At 34.4% G+C, this 21,753-nt stretch overlaps 1 protein-coding gene across 6 annotated transcripts in view; it reads right to left on the reverse strand.

Annotated features, from left to right (window-relative positions):
* LOC142335775 (uncharacterized) overlaps positions 1 to 21,753 on the reverse strand; it is a 72,168-nt gene that overhangs the window by 24,432 nt on the left and 25,983 nt on the right. For 3 of the 6 annotated variants that reach the window (XM_075384130.1, XM_075384151.1, XM_075384128.1), the window contains exons 2-5: positions 17,760 to 18,252; positions 12,598 to 12,710; positions 2,543 to 2,863; positions 1,445 to 1,993 (exon numbers count right to left, since the gene is read on the reverse strand). In XM_075384130.1, coding sequence (XP_075240245.1) covers positions 1,445 to 1,993; positions 2,543 to 2,863; positions 12,598 to 12,710; positions 17,760 to 18,001 — 1,225 coding nt within the window. In that variant the 5' untranslated portion in view covers positions 18,002 to 18,252. Of the gene's footprint in view, positions 1 to 1,444; positions 1,994 to 2,542; positions 2,864 to 12,597; positions 12,711 to 17,759; positions 18,253 to 18,696; positions 18,916 to 19,270; positions 19,449 to 19,511; positions 20,035 to 21,753 lie in introns of those variants that run through there. The other 3 variants (XM_075384144.1, XM_075384129.1, XM_075384136.1) reach the window with 3 other exon arrangements.

A 21,753-nucleotide genomic window follows, 5' to 3' on the forward strand; every position in this document is an offset into this window, starting at 1 on the left:
ACATATTTTCACATAGCAAAGAAAGCTGTTCAAAACAGTTATGTGTTTGTTTATTTCGTTCTGATATTACGCAATAAAAATTCGGTCTCCCCCAGATAACTGAGAAATTGAATGCTGCGAAGAAACCTTTCAATATGTTTCCGTTAGTCAAGAACTTATGAAATCTGTCAGCTATTGTGTTTGTATTAAGAAGGCCCTCAATTTAAAAAGAATATTCTCACGAATTCATTGTTTCATGAAAAACAATGTTTATGTTGATGTTCCTGCTCAATATAATTCAATATCTGCATCTCTGCTTAATGTAAAAAAATGTGTCAGCGAAGTTTGACACATCTAAAATAAACGAGGAAAACTACGAGGAAAATTTGTAAGGCAGAGTGGTCTCGAAGATAAGTTATACATTTTTACCAGAAAAAATCCCGTTATTTGTCCTATTTGGCTACACAAAAGACATCTTTTAGACAACTCTTTGAGTAAGGTATTAGCAGAGATTTCATCGGGTTTAATCTTGTACAGTATTAGAGAACAAAATATCAAATGTAAATTAGTTCCCGTTTAATCTGTTTCCAATGAAAATCTAAAACATTTTTCGCTCTTAACTCAATACTAAGAATAATGTTTTTCAGACGCAAGTTTGATCAACCTTCAGACCTTTTTGATAAAACCAGTATCGAAAGTGTTTCTGTCTTATTTTTCTGTTCTTTTCAAAAAGATTTTTGAACAATTGAAAAAATAAGCTCCACTTAATTATTTAAACTTAAAATTTACTGACGTAGTGCATGAAACTCGACAAATTCACAAAATGATATCCAGTACTGCTCGCAAAACTAGTGCAAAAAAAACAAGTCGCTAGAGGTAAATGTGAGCAAGTGTTATAACTTCCCTAATTGATTAATTGCTACCCAGAGAAGCTTTTAAACTTGTCCCATTACTCACTGCAAACACTTTTTAAGCAGCTAAAAATCAATTACATTAAAGACAACAAACTGCTAATGGTCACTTTTTTCTGAATGCTTTTTTTTCAATTTTTTAACTTTTGTTTATTATAAGAAGCATTGAATCATCTCAGTTAACCAGTTTACTTTTTTAAATGGTTTGCAGTAAATGAGCTTGAATCTAGTTCGTTGTGGTGTAATTGTAAGTGATATATAATGTATGTCTTGCAACAGTTTTCCTTAACTTTAATTTGCCATAAAAATTCAAATCAATTCAAATTCAATTCAGAAGGCAAAAGATCGTTAAAGTATTTTCCTGGTATAAAACAGGTCTTGCTCAGGTGTTTTTACCTTTAATTTCCAGGTTTAAAAAGTGAGTTTTTAAAAGTAATGTGATATAAATCTTCAGGTGTCTGGAATATCTGATATATCTGAACTTAGGTTTTGCATGATCCTACCTGAATTTAAGTTATGTTCAGGTAGGATGAACTTTTTAAATGTGCACTTACTATCGTCTCTGAATTCAACGAACAGTGACAACTTCATTTGATATAGCTCACACATGTTCCAACTATGACTAGCTCCACTGCTGATTTTCTCTCTTGTCTTGCCATGTAAATGACCTTTCACCCTCTGCTTCGAACTTGATTGCCCTTTCTTCCTTCGTTCACGCGCTCTCAAATCACCCTCATCATGCGATGAAAAGTCTGGCAGGGATTTGTCACTTTGTCTGTTTTGGTCGGAACTCGAGGTTTGATCGCTTGAGTTTGAGATTACAGGAGGGTCCATAAGCATGTAATCAGCATCTTTCTCTAAGAAGCGATGAGCTGCATCGTACGGTGAAGGTGGTGAAGTGACCCTATATAGATACTGCGGGCTCATCAGTAATTTTTCACTCTTCGGTTTTCCTCGAATCATCGAGTCATCTGGCGTGTTGCTGCGAGATTGTAACGATCGTTCCAGGTCAAATAAGTTTTTGTTTTTGACATTGCTGCTCTCTGGAATTGGGGTGGGGCTTGCTGACGGGGACTTCTTTGGCGGTGTTGGAACTCCTATATCTGAAATAGTTCAATTCCAGTTAGTCGAATCGGAATCAAGAATGCGTCAAAGCGAAACATGAATATAAAGGGCATTTTTCAATGTTGCAATGTTTCTAAGTCAATAATAATGACATAAATATTGTAACCTGGAACAGCAGCTCAAACTTTTTCAGAAGCCCCGTATCTGTTTAACATGGCAACGCTCCGTTTAACGCTCCGTCATTTTGGCAATTTTCAAAACTGTAAAAGAAAAATTGGTCTATATTTTTGCAAAAAACACATATCCAGGGGATTAAAATGTTTACCACAGCTGTCGTTGTTATAAAATTGACCATGCCATCAAAAGTCGTATAAAATTTGTAGGATCTTTTCTGATGCCCCCCCCAACCCAGTGGTCCCATAACTTTAGCGCCCTTCCAAGCGCAACGTGCTAAGTTTTACATAGTAACGTGGTATATAATAACACATAAACTGTAATTCGGGGCTTAAAAAATGGCGGGGAGTGAAACAATAGATCCAATTAGTGATAGATCCTATTGCTGAAATATTCAGAAGTTGAGAGCTTACCAATGAGGAAGTATGGCTGAGCGAATTGAAAGCTAGGTTCTCCCACTACAGACGGGTACCTGTAGATTGACAGCTGTGTCTTGTAGTTGTAAGATCCCATACCTGCTCCATATACTTTACTGCAATTGTACATCCATAGAGGCTCTCTGCTTCCATTATTACTACTACTACTACTACTACTTCTAATGATTGCTTCAGATTCTGTTGTCTGACTATTCTGTGAACTTTCTGTGTCGCCTGATGATTGCACTGGTGTGTTTGCGCTGGATGATGCTTTGGTTATTTTTTGGTCCAGATGATTAAATTGGCACGAATGATAATCTACAACAAAAACGACCAATTATCAGTTGAACTGAACATAAATAAACGGACTAGCGTCGGACGGATTGCTCTCTAACGACAAGCCAGCGGTTGGTTTTGGTGAAGTGTGAAAGTGGGAGGGATACTGCGGATACCGAATCAAATCCACTCGCAAATAAAGTAACCGCGACTTATATATAGACCAATTCAGAGGATTAAATAAAAGTAACTGCAGTCCAATTTAACATGATATTAAGATACGAAAGTGGACACCAGCTTCATAAATGAGAAAACCTGATCAAAAATAGCTACTCGTGTAGGCTTGAAAGCGCGTTATTGTTCCGAAGTCACCTTAGTAGGGGGAGGAACAATATGCTCAACTGAGTTTGTTTTTCTTTTGTCATTTCTGTCCAATCGATATATTCATCTTACAGTGTTGTGAGGTATCATTAGAAAAGCCATCAAGCGTAGAAATGTATTTTTAAATTTCACCTTTCCGAGGAGCTATCGAGGTTCACAAATTTGTAAACAATCGCCTAATTTCCGCTGTTGTGTCGATCAATTTTGCTAAAAATGTGATAATCTTGTTTTACGATAAGATTATTGGTTTTACCCTATTAGATAGAAGAGAGTTCTTTTAACATTTTGATCCAACTTTTTGGCTACAATTGTGACCACATCATTGAAAAACCAGACTTTTCATTTTCTCAAGTTTGCTTTCTAACTTTGCAATTCTAAAATTTCTCTTGTTACTCTGTTTCCCCATGGTAGTATGGGTTAATGCAAAATAAAATAAACTTGCATCGGATTTGGCGTGAGTATCAGTAGAGTTTATTGGAGGTTGTTTTTTTAATTCTGTTCCCACCCCGCTTATTGAACACTCATGGTTTAGGCGTCAAATATATACATCTACCAAAATTGATTAGAAGAGGAAGCACAGTTCAGCATAATGTCCCCCTATGCTGAACTGTACTTTCTCTTTCAATCAATTTTGGTCGATGTATATATTTGACGCCTAAACCATGAGTGTTATTACTACAAAAAATCAACCGAAGAATAGTTAAACTGTTTCTGTCGGATTTCGTTTTTTTTAACACCCATCGAAGTTCAACGATTTCCGTTGTTTTTGTTCATATTTTCAATAAATTTTGCTGAGTTCATTTCTGCTAAAACATGTTGAAATTGCTAATTGTAGTTTATTGTTTTTACCATAAACAACAAATGAGCGTCGATGAACTGCTTGTTTGGAGATTTTGCTAACATTTTTGCCTAGCATATAAAAGTTGTTACAAAAATGGCCATTACGAACGTCTACTGGTACTGAGAACAAACTAATCACAAAGAAAGTGGCTTGCTCTCTCCAGTGCCAATGGCTGTTCAATGCGGAAAAAACTAAATTTTCGCAAGATTTGTTTACATAAAGCAATTAAAAACCTTAAAATGAAAAATAGGATAAAACAACTGTAAAAAGTAGTTACGTTTTGAGGTGGGGGCAATTCACAAAAATTTTTTAAATCCCTCAACCCTAATTTACGCTTTAATGTTTTAAAATTACTTAATTGAGGGATTATATTGCAATTAATCTGCCGCACCATTCTTGCAGAGAAATGCAATTGTTGTAACTGGAATTTCTATATAGAGCACCGCCTTTTCGTCCGAGAAGTTTTTAAGTTTCACACGCACAATATATATTGACAAAGGAAAAAATAAAATATGGTAACAAAAACGACTAAACTTACTCAAAATTTTGGTAGCGGTAGATGCCCATAATGGCAGCAAATATGCTTTTGACCATTTTTCCCAAATTACCGTATGTACAGACAAAAAATCTGCAGGAACAACTTTCATGTACACATATTGTGGCTATTTCTGGCTTACTTTCCTTATGGACATGCAAAATTTTCTTTCCACTCATAGTTTTTAGTTTAACTATTGGTTGTATGCATTTGAGAGTACGAGTTTTGATTTTCTGATATTTGGTTGTATTTGTGGCTCCTTTGGACTCCTGGCAGATTATCATACAAACGAAAAGAATGCACGTCCCACTGACGTTGAAAAGACGCCCAATTAAAGAAAAAAATTGTTCGGGTGAGCAGCTTATGAATCAAGTCTACTATCTATCTCTACTAGTTTTCTTTCTTAACCGATGCTTTTAAGACTTCAAAACTCTGATTTCTTATCAAAATTTTTGTAAGTAATTAATACTCGTCATAAGTTGCGGTTCTTATGTTTTCTTTTCAAGTTGCCCTTTAAAAATGAATTTGCCAAACTATGACCAAGTGAGCATAAAAAATCTTTTTAGGTAGCCTAAAGTTTAATGGCTTCAGCATAATGTTTGTGTTTGGGAATTTGAATTAATTTTTAAAGTCCTCCTGTATTTCTTGTTATTTTGTTGTCTTATGAATTAGTCTCACTTATGACAAGTCCCGTCGGCGTCCCAAATAGTTATGTGAATTTGTGAATACCTGTTCCGACTTGATTTTATGGGGTTTCTTATCTGCTTTGTACTGATACATAAACAATTAGGTCCGTTTAGTCTGATTTGATGCTGTTTGGACTTTGTTGATAAGTGTTTATTTAAAATAAATTATAGATAAGGAGCTGCAATTTTTCTCAAACAATGAATTTAATTCTTCTTCGGAGTACATAAAAGGATACCAAAGAGCACGCCACTTGTGCCAGACGCCAGACGCCAAGGCAAAATCAGTACCAAACAAATCAGTATAACAGTGTTAACAACTCTACCAGGTTCTAGGCACGGCTTGAACAAGGCAAGCAAGTTGATTCCCAATTTAAAATCTGTAAATATTCAAAACGAAAGAAACAATTTTGAGTGAAAGTGTAAACACTTCCGTTTTTTAAATGGGACATGTCTTGGACAAAACACGTCTACAAAATACCACTAAAAGTTTGCGAAAATAAATCTTTCGCATAGAAGTACGACTATTTACACTAGAACTCGTCAATAATTTAAATTAGACGCTTCTGTTCAAAAATGATTCCAATTGCTAAAAAATAACTTAAAATTTTTTAACTTAAAGTAGTAGAAACATCTAAACTATCGATTGCCTTGTAGCTCAGTTGGGAAATATTTTGGCCAAAATTTGAGCTATTAATGTTTTGGAATGTAGACTGCGCCAATGCGGCGAGCCCAAAATTCTGAAACATTACTAATATTGTAGTTAGAGTTAGATTTGTCCACTACTGATAATGACTTAGTGCTTGGTGTCAAAATTTTTACAAAAATTTGACAATCAGAATATTCGTGAAGTGAGTTGAGCTTTTTGTTGAAAAATGCCTTCTGAGTGGATTGATTACTTTTCAGCAATTAGTTGAGATCAAAAAAAGATAACAAAACGGTGTTACTCCTTATTTTCGACAGCCAGGCAAGAGTTTGGCAATTTTCAGAAAACTTTTTTCTGACTTATATACAGTTTTTGTACATTCAAACTCTTATTTCAATTTCAAGTGCCTTTCAAAAACCAATTAGCACCATAGTTTTGTTAATTTTTTGGACCTGAAGAAAAAACAGAGCCGAAGCCAATGTACCATTTAGTCAAATTGATCTCTATTTTTTTTAAAAAAACACACACTCAATCAGAGCTCTGCTTTTTCTGCTTTTGAATGTTTGTTCTAAACGTAATTTGCATTCATTGGCTTTTTATAAAAAAAATTTACAAATCCGAATTGACCAAAATGTTCTGATTGTTCGCTTAAAAAGCTGTTAAATTTTCCGACTAATTCTTTTTAATTCCCAGTGCAAGAACTTTGTCGAAGCGCGATATTAGTTAATAAGCCGAATAATAATCGTTACTGTAGGTTACTTCTTCCAGTGTATACGCAAAAATGCTTAATTGGAATTTCCAAGATTTTCAAGGACAATTCATTACTTTGGTTCAACTGTAATAGAAAGCATGTTGGGTAACTTATTTCACCGCGGAGAATAGTTGCGTAAAATCAAAAATAGCAGCGAAATAATGCCACTCGTTTCCCTAAAACGCCAAAATCTTTGAAAAATACCTTTTCGGACGAGTCAACAGTTTCAGATTTTTAGGTTTGATACTTCTTCAGTTAAACTTTTGCCAATTTTTTTAATCTTTACAAATTTTGAATTAACGTTATCATCGGTGACAAGCAAATCTAATGGAAACGTCGTGTTTAACAAATCTGCTGAGCGCATTTGAAGTTCAATTAAACCATCAATTTAGTGTTGAAATTTCATTGAGACGAAATTCCCTTATATCTAAGTTCGCGCCCCTGTAGCAACAGAACATGTATAAAACATGAACAAAACTTACTTTGATTATATTCTGATGTTTTTCAAGTAGTTTGTTTGTCGACCAGGCTCCTTTCTGACCTGATAGATCGCTTATTTAAAACTACTTAACGAAGAATGAACTTTCTGAAGAAGCCCAATTTTGGGGGTCAACACCCACACCTCGCTTCATTTCACTTACGTCGATCTTTTAATCTCTAGTCAAATGCCTGTGTTGACAAGCCATAAAATTACACGGACATTTTGCCAGTTGCTTTGAGTTAATCAGGCAATCCATTTTCTACCTGGTTTTGAATTCCCCGCATAACTCAGTTCACAGAGAGGCTAAGTGTGTTCTGCTGAAGGTGAAAAAAGCGTAGGTGGTATCAATTTTGACAAGTGTTTAGACTAAAACTTGGGCTTAACATGAAATCGCTAGTTGCTGTTATTCTAGCGCGCCAATCTTACTCAAAACTATTTGAAAATTTGCGCTCCATTTTGCCCATTTAGGGAAATTGGAGGGCGCTAACTGAAATATTGATTTATGTAAACTAGGGAATAAACATATCTATCAAAGTATAAATAAGACCGAAAGCAAGCAAGCAAGATTACAAAGCAAACTGGGTTGTAAAACATTACAGAACTGGGTCCAACTTTACTACGCTTCGAGGGTTGGGAGAATTTAATATGTCTTTAATCGGCCTAGTTTCAAATATACGTTTCGCTTTTTTTAATCGATTTTGAAGTTAATATTTAATATTAAACCAGCAAACTAACATTAATTTTCGCACCCTAATAAATACGGTGTGTACTAATATAATGAGAATTTTGACATAAATCAAATCAAAGTCTCGGTACGAAATGTCTTTGAGAAGATAAATTGGACAGAGTTTTTATCACGTGATTTTATTCCAGGCTTGTAGCCATAACAGTTATGTTGTTATCCTTTTCACGTGACGGTGGTCTGTGTGATTTTCCCACGAATTATAGGATCTTGTCTGTCAAAGCCAATATCTGGGAAAAAGTACGGGTGCTCCTGCAGAGTGCAAAGTTTTGCAGAAAACGAACTCGGTACTGGTGTAGTAATAAAGAGATTAGTTATGAATTGTCAAGGATCGATAAATTAGGAACGAGAATTGGATACCATATAAGTGAACGAATCCAGACTGATAGATTAGCAAGATCACCCGCAGAGATATAACTTGAATGGAAATCTGTGCCGTTTTCGTACAAATTTGGGCGCCACGTTGGGGGTAAAAGTATTTAGGATTTGTTCCAATAAAACGCAGAGGATAAATGACTGTTGTAATCGCTTGAAAGTTTCACCGAAAAACCGCAGATTTGGCGAATAAGACGTGACTCCAGTTCGTTAAAGTTCAAAAACCCAAAGGGAAACATCAAAACAAATAAATCAATTTGAAACAATTATTGAAAGCTAACAAGGAGGCTCGGTAATGTGCGTTCACACATAAAGTTCCGACCCCGCTCATCTGCATTTTTGACATAAATGTCCACCAAATGAGGAACAGATAGAAAACGCCCGAAGATTCAATAACTTATCAAAAAATATGTGTATCAAAACAAAAGATCGCCTCCAACGCAAATAAATCAGTTGAGTAAAAAAAATGCCGTATTAGACTGATCAGATCAGCCAATATTAAGAAAGCAACTCAAGACGAGCAAAAAAATCAAACAATAACAACAAACTTTAATTTCATCCCAAACTTTTTACCCAAATTAAAAAAAAACTTATTAACGAGGTCAAAATAGCGTCAGATAAAACTGAAACTAAACAAAATAAGTTGTACTTCACTAGAAAAGAAATGGGACCACTCCATAATAAGGACCGGCAATAAATAGACAAAAAATAACAAAAAAACGCCAGAGTAAAAATTGACAAAAATTTTTAAAAACAATTAATTTCAAACTAATGAAAACCATTTCATAGCATGAAAACGTCTAATATTTTTATGATCACATGCGCTTCTATAAAAAGGCATTAAGGCCAGTCATTAATCAATTTTTTATGCCGTTACAAAAAGAACAAATAGAGACAACAAACAAAAGTCTATTGGAAAATGAGAGAAAACGCTGTAGAAGCCGTAAAGCAATATTTTGCCCCTCCCAATATGTTCAATTGAGCCTTTCCAGAACGCAAATAATGTGGTATGCGACGTCTTTTTTGATTAGAATAGGTAACAAGTAGACATGGAAAATGGCAAAAGTAAGTATTACTTTTGTACTTTTCGAAAACAGTTATTTTCAAAGACACGAAAGCCAAAGGAAACGCATGAGACCTGCATTTACTGAATATGTCTCACGTCTACAAAAAGAACGCCAAATATAGATAAAACCAGAAATTGATTTTATTTTGCGTAAAACCCGTGTCCAGACGCCAGTAAATTCATATCGAATTCTATAGGAAAAATAGATTTTCTACACTTGAACCTTCCCATGACAAAAGCATTGTCATATGTGACCTGTAATTAAAGAGACTAAGCCAAAAAATAGCCAAAAAATATGAAATTTAGTTTTTTTATATTTGAAAGCAGCTGTTTTCAAAGTCATGAAAGCCATCAGCTATGTACTCAAAGCAGATTATAGGCTCATTTACTCTTCCATAAAAAGCCAATGAGACCTTTCTTTATCCAAACATATTCAGACAACTAAAAGAAAGTGAAAACTACTGTTAAAAACAAAACATTCAACTAAATTCTTCGAGAAAGGGGTGTCCAAGCCGTTTTTATATGTTCAATTGTGCTTTCTTTCCAACGACAATAAAATAATAGGTGAACTGTCAATAATGTAATAATGTGACAAAACGGGAAAAAAAACTTGAAAAATGCTAAAAAATTCTAAAATCTAGTAGTAAAGAGTTTCTTTGATTGGCCATTGCTCAAACTTCACACCGATCTTTTAAAAACTCCTATTATTTTATCACGGTATTTCTGCTAACTGTTTGTTCTTATCTAAAAATGCAAGTGCTTATAAACTACCATTTTCATTAGGTCCATTTTTTGAACCGCATTAAGAGTTTTGTAACGATTATTCACTGAAAGTATTCATAATCTACATTTTTAACAAAAAAGTGACATCATAGGCCGCTAATCAAATCAAAAAATATCTACTTCAAAAACAAATCACAAAACACGGTTGAGTGAAACGATAAGAACCTTATTATCTACAACATAGATAAAGCCTCATTAATGAAGGCATGAAACCGATGTTAGCTTTGCAAAATTCAAATAAGAAGACTGCGTTCAAAAAACAACAAGCAGTCAGTCACATTGCTCAGTTAAGTAATTCTCATATCAAATGTTATATCAGATGCAGTAAACTATTAGCCTTAGCGAACGGAGGAGAAGTTTCTTAATTTCAAGAATTTTGCGGTATAAAAACAGTAATTTTTTTCATCTATAACAACCTGACCTCCACAGATTTGGTCTTCTTTCGAAAACTGAAGTTTATCCCGCTGAAATATAGTTAGAGCAAAAGAGATGCGGAGTTTCTAAATTCTGGATGTTTCTAAATTCTGGATTGAAATTTCTAAACCCCTTTGTTTCATTTCATGATATCTTGTTCATTTAAGGAATCCTCTTTCTCTAATTTCACTCTGGAAAAAGAATGCGGTGTCTTTGGTCAAACTAAAGAACATAAAAATACGCAGGCGTCAACGTTTGGCCGATATTGTCACTTCCAAACAAAAGTCTATGAATTCATAATTCACCAAGCTTCCACACACCATTTTTTTAATTGTTTAATCTCATGTAGGCAGAATTTTCACAATATGTGCTAATTTTGAAGGTATTTATTCCTAGATAGGTTATTGATCTGAAAGTTTACAAAATGGTTTGCTATATCAAAAAATCAACCAAAACTTCAAAACTTAATTTAGAACATTTATTGTAAGATATAATTTTTGAAACCAAATTTATAGAGCAGGATTGGCAATGCTACATCTGATGAAACACAATTCCACACAAAAACTCATTAAAAGGTTTCGCTGATTTGCCATTGCACCAAACCTTCATCAATCTTTTCACAATTTCTCAATTTATTTTGGCACGCTATCTCCGCTAACTCTGTTCTACTCAGACCTCAAGCGCTAAAACCGATCAATTGAGTTTGTTCATTATTTAAATACTATCAATTGATTTGCAAAAATTTTTTTTCCTAAGAGTACCTAACATCCAATTTTGATCAACGACGTGACAATATCAGAAGCCTCAAAGCCAAGCAAGACAAAACTCTTCTAATTCTATTTTTATCTAAATTAATGCAAAACTGTTCATCAATTCAAAAATCTTTGAATAATCGTTTTTGTAGAAGGGGAAACCAATCTGAGGATTTCTAGCATAGTTTTTTTACATTTTTTTTCTATACGGGACTCAGATCTTAAAAATCAAAAATGTTAGGGTCGCAATTAGTGGGAAAGACAGCATTATATAATTACAGTTTATATTTTTTAGTTCAATTCTACAATTTTTAGCGTTTTTATCACTAATTTCAGCTGAAGGGTGGATCAACTGATCTTTGACTGAAGTAACTTCTCGAATAAAAATTATGTTTAGAGTGCAAAAGCACATTCATGCAAATTATAGTTCATGGAGTTCCAACTAAATGACTATGCTTGCCCGCGTCGAAGAGCCCACATTTAAAAAGAAAGCAAAACAGCGCAAAAATGAATGAAAAGCTAGTGGTAGTTAACCAATACTTAATGATAGAAAACATGTCACAATGCGAAATATTTAACAAATTGAGAGTAAATTTAAAGGGTCAAAGTTTTCATTTAAAGTTGAATAAATGAGTTTAAATTTGTTAATTCCGAAGCCAAAAGTCATACATTTTTTGTTTTTAAAATGACAAAAAATGACAAAATGAGAACTCATGATCAAAATCAATTCTAATGTTATTACGATTATCAGCAAATTTTATTACGATCAGGTTTGTGCCCACAAATCACCATGGTACCCACGCAATTGAGTCTTTGCCTTTTGTTTTTCCCATGAACCCACACAATCGTGTCCTCAAAGTTTCGAACTCATCAACCCACACAATCGGGTTGAAAAAAAATGAGGATTGTCCCCATTCATTGGATGACGAACGATTTCTCGCACAGCAATTACTGAGCAACTAAAATTTGTCTAAGCCAAGACTACAACTTAACCATTGAGGGTGTTGTCGCATGAATGGTTCTCATAACAGGGGATTTCTAGCGATCAGCATTGTGGCTGCACCTCTCATTAAAGTCACTGAAACTCCTTGAAATAACTGATTGTAGGCAAATGATAAACCAGCCGGTTAAGGCTTTCGGTTATCGGCAAGCAAGGCTATACGTTTCAGAGATTTTCGAACCAACTGTACGAAGCCCCGGAAAGATTCAAACGCCAGTGGTACAAACTTGAGAGCTATTTCAACACATTTTTGGGCATATTGGTATTCCATATTGTTACTCAAAAGCCAAAAGCTATTCACTAGGGTGGATTTTAATCGGACTCACCTTGGAAGCTGTCTGTGAGTATGATGACAGAGTGTGGATGGCTGCACGTGATATGTAGCCTGTCCCCTATGTGCACTCGAACCAAGTGACCTCCTGCTGTCGCCTCTCGAAACCTTAAATAATCACAGTAGTCAATCCCATTTTAGTAGAACCAGTCCCATTTTACATAATTTGTCTGGGGTTCCGAATTTTATGCCACATTGTGTTCTTTTGATTTGAAATATTTACAATTTTTCTATCAAAATAAGTCTATAATTAAACCAAAAAATGACATCTATCAGCAGATCCGGTACTAAAATGAAAATGGGAGGAATTTGCCCTCAATTGTAATATTATTCACACACATTATGTTGAGGTGTCAGCCCTATTAATTTATTAAAATTTTAGATTTCCGGTGAATGGTTGTAAGAATTTCAGTTTAAGCGTTTAATGGGGTAAAAGCAACGAAAAAATTTTCACCGTTAAAAACCGCAAATCTTGCAAATCGTTGCAAATCTTTTAGCGGTGAATTATGTAAGACTGGCACTTTTTAGCGATGAAAATCTTATATTCACCGGTCAAATATATTTCTCTAAAGCGCAAGCGGTGAAAACAAAAACAAACACAACTAAAAACCTCTAAAAATCGCTAATCTTACAATAATTCGACTCATAGGTTTGAATATAGAGAGAAGTGAATCTGATTCAAATAGAAAGAAAATCTCAAGGTAGAACGTGACGGTTAGCTCAGCAGTGAAAACTCTGCCTTGCATGCACGTCAGAGGCTCGAACAAGGGTACCCGGATTATTTTGGCAAGAATTTAAAATTTTTGAGAGGCGAGAATGAACTTTTCGCCTCTCAAGTGCAAATCTAACCAGAATTCACAGCTAAAAACTGCAAGTCCCACAAAAGAAAACATTAACAGCTAAAACTCCGGGCACTTAGCGTGAAAAACTGACTTTACCGCTGTTCACCACAATTCTTGCACTCTCATCAAAAGCATCGACACGGAAAAAAGGGGAGAACTTTCATGCTAGCCAAACTTTTTTTGTTCAGACAAAATTTGACTTTTTTTGAAGCCAACCCAGGCCAGTATTTGTGGTTTCAACGTGAAGCTCCCTGCGTCTAGAACTTCACTACAAAAAGAAATTTAGTAAATTTGATTTTTCAACATTTTCTACTCACAATTTTAGGCAATTAAGCCTAATTTTTGGTCAAAATTAAAAATTTGGTCACAATTCAATCAATTACGACAACTAGCTATTTTTCGAGGGTACTTTTGAAAAACAGGTATTTTATCGTTTTGTCAATACCACGATATAGTACATAAAAACGAAGAAAATTATTTTTTTTGAAAAAACTGCGACACATTTTCAGCCAGTTTAAGACATTTTTTCAATTATAAACACGTCCATCACCTGTGTTAACCTAATTTTTCATCCATTGTGCAGTTTACTTCAAATCCTGATTTAAGTCTTTATGAACAGAGAAAAAATCAGAAAGGTGTCCAATGGTAAATAAACAAAAAAGTTTTTGAAAAACCAAAAAACTATAAAGGTATTTATTACAGGAAAACTAAGAGAAATTTTAAATTTTACTGATAGCCTGACGTTTTGCCGCCTGCAAAATTAACGGAACACCAATCAACAATGACTGACTTTGCTTTTCAATCCTTTTTGGAGGACTGCAATGCAATTTTAATAATCAGATATCGTTTTTTGTCAATTTTAAAATTTTGATCCCCTTTTCCTGCCACAAAAGATTTTTTAATAATATTTGTGTCATTCATTAAAACAGCAACAAATATGAGCTGTTAGAAGCAGCTCCACGTACTTTCGCAGTTATAATTTTATGATATAGATTGCTTTTGAGTGCAGTTAAAGAACCCTTCACGATTTTGATGACTTTGAAATCAGTTAGATCAAATTTGAGGGGGCAATTTGAGGAACAAGTAACCTCAATAAACCAGAAAAAATTTTAAAAACAGAAGTTTTAAAGAGCGAAAAGCCATTTCTGAGATAAAAAAAAATCAAATTTTTGCGAGTTTTTGCTGACTTGCCGTTATTTGACTGCTGTTTTTAGTGTTATCCCGTTTTCAAGGTCAGATTTCTTCACAACTGTTGCTAACAGGCAACAATATAATTCCATCAGTGATAAGCTTCAACTGTTTGATTCACTTATTATGAGTCTGATAATTTTTTGAATTCTATTTTTTAATCTTACTATTGATGAACGTTTCTTCTGTCTGTCCAACACATATTCAATTAAGAGATCTAAACTGTTCTCTAGTCAAAATAAAACGTCTTTGTCTTACCCTTCTTGTAGGTAGCTGATGCTTCTATTAAATTTGATTTTTTTGAGAATTAAATTTTTCATGATATTTATTGCTCATATAAAAATGTATTCCTTCACTGAATGATAAAACCAAAACTACAGAATCAAATTTTTACTATTTCATAAGGTGCTGCAGAGAGTGTTTTATTATGCTCACAAATATATAAGCCACGAAATCTTTCTTACTTATTCAGTTCTTTAACATAGAAAAGGCTCTCTCAAGATGTGAAGAAAGCAAAGCTCTTTCTTATTTAAATCTTGGATTCCTTACGGCTACTTTGTTCAAAATTATAACCAGATGCATTTTTTTAAGTTTTACATTTCAATATTTTGTGTTCTTTTAAAAACTTTAAAAATTTAGCTTGTTTTGAATTAAGTGAGATGCCACCTGCGTTGAAAAACCAAATCAAGTCTGCTAACTTTGTCAGCTCTTCAGCTCCCCATAGTAATTTGTTATAACTATCTTATCAAGTGAAGTGGGTGCGTCATTGTGCTTCTTAGTTAAATATTTGTATTTAGTTTTTATTACTATAGAACAACAGGTTTAAAATAGTAAATTTAACATCTTTTTCCCAACTGTGTTAGCCCGTCTACTTTATCGATAGCAGAACGCGTCCTTAATCATGAAGTCAAGTGTTTGTGTTTATTTAGAAAACTTTTTAGAAAAACTCTTTTGATTATATTTACCATAATTTAATTGCAACAAGGATTTTAGTAATTAAAGTTTACTGACTCAGATTTTTTGGTTTCTCCGAGAACAAACTTTATTCACTGTTGCATCTGTTTCAAAATAGCTGAACAGCTGTAGCTTTTTCGCAGCAGCTTGATAAAAACAATGTTTGGTAATAGCCAACCGCTCACCGTTCATCTTAGAGTAATTCGCCCGACCTTAGTCGGTTATGTTATATATTATGCTTTCAATGCAAATGCTTTCTACGCACAGCACAAGCGAGCCTTCTTATATATTTTTTTCAATTTGTAAAGGTTGGGACGGATAATTGAAATTGGTTTTCGCAGTCGTTGATTTCACAACCTGTGAAATGTGCCGGAAAATCTTTACATGTCCAATCGGCAAAATTTGTTTTCATTCATGTTTACTAATTAAATATCAGAAAGAAAAAAACCTGAATGCGAAACAAATTAAGGCTCTTTCCTACTGAGTATCTTCGCAATTTGGTAATTTTTATACGCGTCTTTCATTGTGATATAGTGCCGGCCAAACTAAAAGTGTTACATTGAACTATGGGAAACTTTTCACTTTGTACACTTTGAAAAATACCTCAAAATGAACATATTTGAAGTTAAGCGCGCCTATTGCTTATCCTAGTCGCCTTTTCTTTGAAAATTTTGAAAACATCTCATCATGTTTATAGCTTTGGAAATCATAAATACTCATTATTTTTTTTTTCATTAGCTCGTTCAGGTTTTGCATTCATCAAAGATCATGTCATATATATCGAGAAAATTCACTAAAAAGAGATGCCAAAAAGGTCACCGGAAAAGATAGAAAGTGGCCATTCTATGCAAAATTCAAAGTGGCAATAGCTGGCTATGTTTTGAAGTTGAAACACTTTGTTTATTTTGCCAGTACCTCAAGGTAGCATAAAAAGCTATATTAACTAAGCGTTTTTATTTTTAAAAATCTAAATTACTTTTACTGTTTGAATTATTTTACACTGCACAACAGCAAAAACAGATTTGCACTCCTTTTTTGGAAAATTTTGTCATTTTTGTGAGTTTCAGCCTATTCTGTTTCGATTCAACCAAAATTATTCCTCCAGTTCGTCTGTTTTTGAAATTGATAGACCAAAAAATGCTGATTTCCTCAATCAAATCTGTGGCTCTAATGGTTAAGGTCTATAAAACACTGCTTTCTGTGATTGTGTAGCCATCCTGATTACATATTACGCTAGTGGGCGCTGGATTTTTAGTTAGGGGAATTGAATTTACTAGAAGACATTGCTTTGCCTGATATCAAAAAGCAAGCTTTAAAACCTTTGTTTCATCCCTAGTTTTCAAGAAATTCAAGTTTTTACATTTTTGTTGTTATTGAAAAGGACATTTTTATTTCAATTCTCCTTCTCATTGACTAACTCAAAGGATTGAATAATTGATTTTTCTTTCCTGTGAGTTCATGGTGTACTAATTTTGTCCTAGTTGACCTAATTTAAGCTGTTGTAATGAAAGTCACGACAAATTTAAATTCTTTAACAGGCATCTTTCGCCTTGTGAGCTATTAATAAATATTGATAGTGATTACACCTCGCGCGAAAACGAAATATTAACTTTGTGAAACACCATTCGTTGAATTGGAAGAGTTGGAACTTGATGTGCTCGCTTCTTCTTAGCTCGCTTCTTTATGCAAATACTCTGGTTAGCTCATTTTACATAAGGAGCGAAAAAATTATTCATGTAGATAAAAAATAGTTAATCTTTTTTATTACATTTTTGTCTCTGAAGTAAAATTGGCACGATTTGATGCAATTGTATAGAAAATGCTGTAATTGCGAATAGTATCTATTTACCAATATTGAGCCTCTCAGTCATTTTGAACCAAATTTATCACGTCTGTAAATCTTTCAAGAGCCTCTGGCCAAGTTGATTATTTGTAGTAGCATACAGATTTAATAACTAAAGCAAGGGCAAAATAATTGTTAGTCCTTCAAATTCCTTCGGGCGATTTTCTCGCCAAGTTAGTTTTTATAAGCCAAATTTGCCGGAGGGTAATTGTAGCGGACAAATATGCTGTTTTATCTAATAATATTAAGCCTTTTTGACCCAATGAAGCCTTTTAATTGCTCATTTAGCATGAATGTATGAAGAGAAACATGCAGCAGTGTACGACTTACACTTTGTTATGCTTGCTCCAATCAAATTCGATGGTTGCAGCCTGGCAGTAGCGCGTAACAGAGCACAATGCCTCCATGAATAGAAGTAATTTAACGAGATGTCCAAGGTAGTTAAGGTTCACTGGTGTGAACAAATTGGGTTTTGTCTTGCTACTTCCTGCTGTAGACGTCCCTTGTGAGTGTTGTGGTAATGTTGTTTGTTCCTCCTTGTAGCAAGGTGTATGCAAGTTGATTATTGACATAATTCCACTACCTCCACCCCCTTTTCTACATCATATATAACGTCTGTTCACGTCTCAGTTGCGGTAGTTCACGCCGGGGAATTCAACAATGCCTTTGTATTTCGAGGGGAAAATATGATTATCATTGTTCCGTTGTTCATAAATCGCGTTTCTAGGAATTTCCAATTTGGGACGATATTGGTTGCATTAAGAATTCCACGCACTCGGCTTTAAATGATAGTTGTCAACATTGTGACACATCTGCAGCAAAGCTGAAAAAGGTTAAATAAATTCAAAGCTATGATCCAAAGCTCCAAAATCCTTTCAAGTAATATTTTTCAAATTACTGATGTTCATTTTGTTTTTTAGTTTATTAGAAGAAGACTAATATTCTGAATTGTAAGTTTCAGCCGACTTCTTTGGTATGAGAACAAATACCCAATTTATTAAATTTTGTTCGCTTTTCTCGCTTGCTTTGCTGCGTTTTGTCAATTTAATAACGAAAGTTAATTAACTTCAGGTGGATTGTTTTTACACTTACTGTCAACGCAACAAAAACAAATACCAAGAGTTTGGTGAACAAAATGTTTTATTCTATTTTTCGGAGCTGATTTTGAAAAAGCAAGTCAAACTCTTCTAACACACTTGTCACCTATTTGAGAACGTAATCAACACAAAGTTAGTACAAAGTTAAGATGGTTATAATTTGCTCACACCTGTCTGTATATGGTAAATAACTGGTTAATGGTCCTTCAAAATGTAATTAATTGGGTTTATAGCTCATGAAATTCAATTAAACAGCCAATGATTAACTGATGATTGGTTGGTGTACATATATAGATTTTTCAGCTAGGTATAAATCGACCAACGCATATGGCATGAATTGATGAGTATAATTCAACGATGTCGTAAAAAGGTCGTAAAATAATTGTGTTAATGTTTGACAAACACAAAGACAAGGCGGCGATTTGTTCAGGCTTTTGTCAAAAACAATGATACGATTTCTCTCACGTCACACTGACACGGAATACTTTTGACTTACTAACATTTACCTCAATAAATGTTTAAAAATGGAAACGTGTTCCTTCGTTTACAAAAATTATTTTTTAAAAAACGAATAATTTGTCAAGAAAAATTCTCTAATTGCGTAACTCAATAATTTGGCATTTAAGTATTCCTGAAGCAACAACCAATTGTGAACTTTGAAAGAAAAGGTGAAGAACGAATGACATTTTTCCCACAGTTTTGAAAAGTATAACACTAAAAAAAAACAAACTAATTTGGTATTACCTTTTAAACTGACAAGTTCGAAACAAAGTTCATTTTGAAGTATGGATTGCAGGTAAAATAATAACTATTACTGGTTATTAAATTACAAATAGATTGAACTATTCTGTAGCAGAACAAAATATGAAAGCGAACAGCGCCTTCTAAGAACAGTTAAGGAGCGGGCAGAGATAACTAGTTAGGGCAGGAAATCAGATATAAATTAGGATTAATAAGGAAACTCAACGGGATATGCTCCCCTTACCTGTTGCGATTAATTATAACAACTGCTATCATAACCAAGCTGTAACCAAGTTATAAGTATGACGCATTCGCGGCAATGGAACACGAAAATTGGCGATCGTTAAACTTTGGTAAGAATTAAATGCAGTTTTCCTACAGACAAGGTTCCTTTTTGAAATAACTGAACAAATTTCTGACAAATAACGGGTTGTTTTAGACTGCTTGTAATATTTAGACAGTTTTAAGCTTCGTTACAGGGTAACTTCAAGCTTTGTTAGTTTTGGGAGGCACTTTTACGTAAATAAAAGTTCTGTCAAATTTAACCCGGGCTAAATATGTGTTAACACAACATACTGCAAAACAGTACTTTGGGCAAGTGCAATTTTCTTCAGTGTTTGTGAACAAAAACACGGGGCTAATATGGCTTCCCTGCATTAGCTATCTATTCTGGGAAAATCAACTTCTCTCCCAGTGGTAGCATAAAAATACACCTATTCCTTTCTTAAGTAATCTTAACTAAAGCACCAAAATATTCTTTTCCCCTTTGAGATGGAATCGAGAGGGAATAGCTTTATGGAAAATTAGAGTGAATATATACATAGAGTAAGGAATCCACGGCCTTATACGCATATAGCGTGAATAGAGAATGGAAGTATTTTCAGTATGAGTATTAAGTAGGGTGCTAGGAATATCCGCCGACCGGGAGTTTAGCCGACAACGAAAAAAAAAGAAACCTAGCTGATGCTTAATTCTGATTAGTCGAAAAGTTGGATGGGTCGAATTATCTCTAGTTCGTCCGGCCATTACAAGTGGTGAGCGTTCGGGTTGACGGGTTAAATTTTTATTTTTTGGTTGTCGGTCATACCCCCTTTCGGCCAATTGGCGATCGCCATTAAGTAGTACTACTAATACTAATAGCAGTAGCTAGCATTCGAGCCTACCTTATGTTCCCACTGTACGGCGCTAAGCGCTCCTAACATGCTCAGTTTATGTATTATATATATCCCCGTAATTCCTAGGAAAAACTCCACTTAAGAGTCCACTAGTCCTACCCACCTCAAGAAAGAATATCACTTAAATACCGCAAAACGTGCAAAAACTCTCTCCTACAACGCCTACATGTCTCTGAATTATTATAAACCTATTTTTAGAGCTTAATTCATCGATCGAATGAAAGTGAAAATGAGTTCAATTTTTCAGAAAAATTTTTTAAAAGCCAGACAATTTAGCCATTTTATTTCATTTTTGGTTGGCGCTGCCTCTTTGTATAACTGGACAAGGCGTCTCCGGAAGAGTTTTATGCAAATTAAGCAAGGTAACTTCAAGTCTGAACCGAATAATAGCCTTGCAAGGACGCACAGAGTAATGTTAAGACTACCCAGTGTTGGATTTCAAGTAAATTGAGATTTATGGTACTGTAGTACATACAAGGCTAAGACAACTATCCGGATTGCCAGTGCCAGTCGAACAAATCCCAGAGTAAATTTTATCCCCGGATGTCATAAAATTTCCATCAACTAATAGGATTTGTTCAAACCTGAGACAGACTTGAACCAAATGGATACATAAAATTCTGGCACAAATACTCCAAGTTTTCACAAGTACTGAAATCAACAGTTCCTGGGAACGAGTTCCATGTGGTCATAACGAATACCTAATTGATTGCAGTGACATTAGCTTATTAAAATGGGGGCATTTTTGAATTTTATTATGAACTTTTACAACAATCGAAATCTAATCTTTTCTCATTAATACTGAGCTAAATAATCTTTTTTCTCAACTTTTTTCCTAATTCCAATTTAAAGAGCTGCAATGCAGCAGACTCATGACAAATTAAGATTATTTAAGTTCTTGGTAAACAAGAGAGGTCAGTGATTTGGGAGCCGACATAGAGACCCACCCCGCCCAGTCCATCCGTAGTTTTTTGAATAAATAATTATAGTTAACCATGATGCCCTAATTTTATTAAGGGCCCTGATTTGACCAATAAGAAATGAAAGTTTTCAACAATCCCTCTTTAAATATCTGCATAACAAAGAGGCTCGGTAATACTGGTCCGTACATACGGGAGTTCTGAATTGACTCATTTTGTTATATTTTATGAAATGTGTAATTTCAACAGTTAACACATACCCTTGGAGATGAGATATATGTACACCAGCCTCGACTTATTATTGGTCCTTTCAAAATTGCCTTTTGACATGAAACAGATTATTGATATCACGAAAGTGCTAGCAGTTTAATAATTATAGAACCCCGAGTGA

This window comes from Convolutriloba macropyga, chromosome 1 (genome assembly GCF_964194025.1).
Source record: "Convolutriloba macropyga chromosome 1, txConMacr16.3, whole genome shotgun sequence".
NCBI lineage: Eukaryota > Metazoa > Xenacoelomorpha > Acoela > Convolutidae > Convolutriloba > Convolutriloba macropyga.